The 1214-nt window shown below is 37.2% G+C and overlaps 1 protein-coding gene across 1 annotated transcript; it reads right to left on the bottom strand.

Moving 5' to 3' along the window:
- Positions 1–40: 40 nt before the first annotated feature.
- Positions 41–1123, bottom strand: LOC113327498 (L-type lectin-domain containing receptor kinase S.6-like; the record flags this gene model as incomplete). Its single annotated transcript, XM_026574688.1, has 1 exon — positions 41–1123. A coding segment is annotated over exon 1 (1083 nt), but the record flags the coding sequence as incomplete, so codon positions are not given.
- Between the last annotated feature and the right edge of the window lie 91 nt (positions 1124–1214).

The raw sequence follows: 1214 nt of genomic DNA, 5'->3' as shown, positions 1-1214 counted from the left end.
CACCCAATACTCTACTACGATGGAAACCCCTAGTTGCTACCTTAATTTCATCAAGTGAGAGCCTTTGTGGCACTTGATTTAGTTCGGCATTATAACGTTGATGTCTCGAATTTCCCGTATCACCATTTCTTTTCTTTCTCATGAAAAACCAACTTATTCCTCCAATAGCCAACGAAACCGAGACAAAAAATGCTGCCCCGCCAACTCCAAGAACTAGGTCATTCTTCCTGCTTCTTGTTGAGGGTGTCTGAGCAGTATCATTTGGTAGTACATCATCAGGAACACACATAAAACAACCACCTTCAACCCTTGTATCAAAGGAATTAACGGAAGGAAGAAACCCATAAGTCCTGAATCTCCATTTCTCGACCACGTGTTGTGCTGATCCCTTTCCATTTGATGCAGAAAAACCAATGAACATAAACTCTTCAAGGTACATAGAAAGATCAATATGAGTAGCAAGAATTGGCCTAATAGTTCTAGATTTTGTATAACTGAGCCAAACTTTCACCATCTTCTTGGAATCTATGTATTCAATCCACACTGTCGTTCTTTTACCATTCTTTAAATCAAAACCCATCGAAGTTGAATCAACAGAAGCAAATGACATAGCTGAATTGATGTCAATTCCTATATGATTATCGCTAATATCTTCAAGAGCCGGGTCAAAACTAGGATCAAATTCCACAGCAATGTACATTCCCCCCTCTTCTTGACTAGTTTCATTGGAGAGACCCATATAACCAAAACCACTACCTAGTATGTATTTCTTGGAAGTAATGATAAAGGTTAAACCATCTCCAAACAGTGGAGGAGAAGATGAAGAATCAGAAAATGGGGTGATGTAAAAAGAAAAACGACAAATGAAAGAAGCATTGGAATTCGTAGAAGGATCAAGAAACCTAATTGGATGATTATAAAGAGCTCTACCCACACCAATTGAAGATGAAGGTGATGGTGATGGTGAATAAGGAGTAAGGCAAATCCTGCCATTTTCTTGAAAATAAGCATCACCCAAAAGAGTGATGTTATTGATGGAAACATAAGCTACAGAATGAATTGATAAACTCGATATGCAGACAATGAAAATTAATGAACAGAAGAACAATTTTGAGAAACCCATTCTGTATCAAGAATGAATTTTTACAGAAAACTTACAAGAAATCTTGATTTTTAATGGAATACCTTTTTCTTGTAGTGCCGATGTTTTACCT

Source organism: Papaver somniferum, unplaced genomic scaffold, assembly GCF_003573695.1.
Source record: "Papaver somniferum cultivar HN1 unplaced genomic scaffold, ASM357369v1 unplaced-scaffold_10025, whole genome shotgun sequence".
Classification (NCBI taxonomy): Eukaryota; Viridiplantae; Streptophyta; class Magnoliopsida; order Ranunculales; family Papaveraceae; genus Papaver; species Papaver somniferum.
Note: the sequence above shows the minus strand (reverse complement) of the source record. Positions and strands in the feature narration are given on the sequence as shown.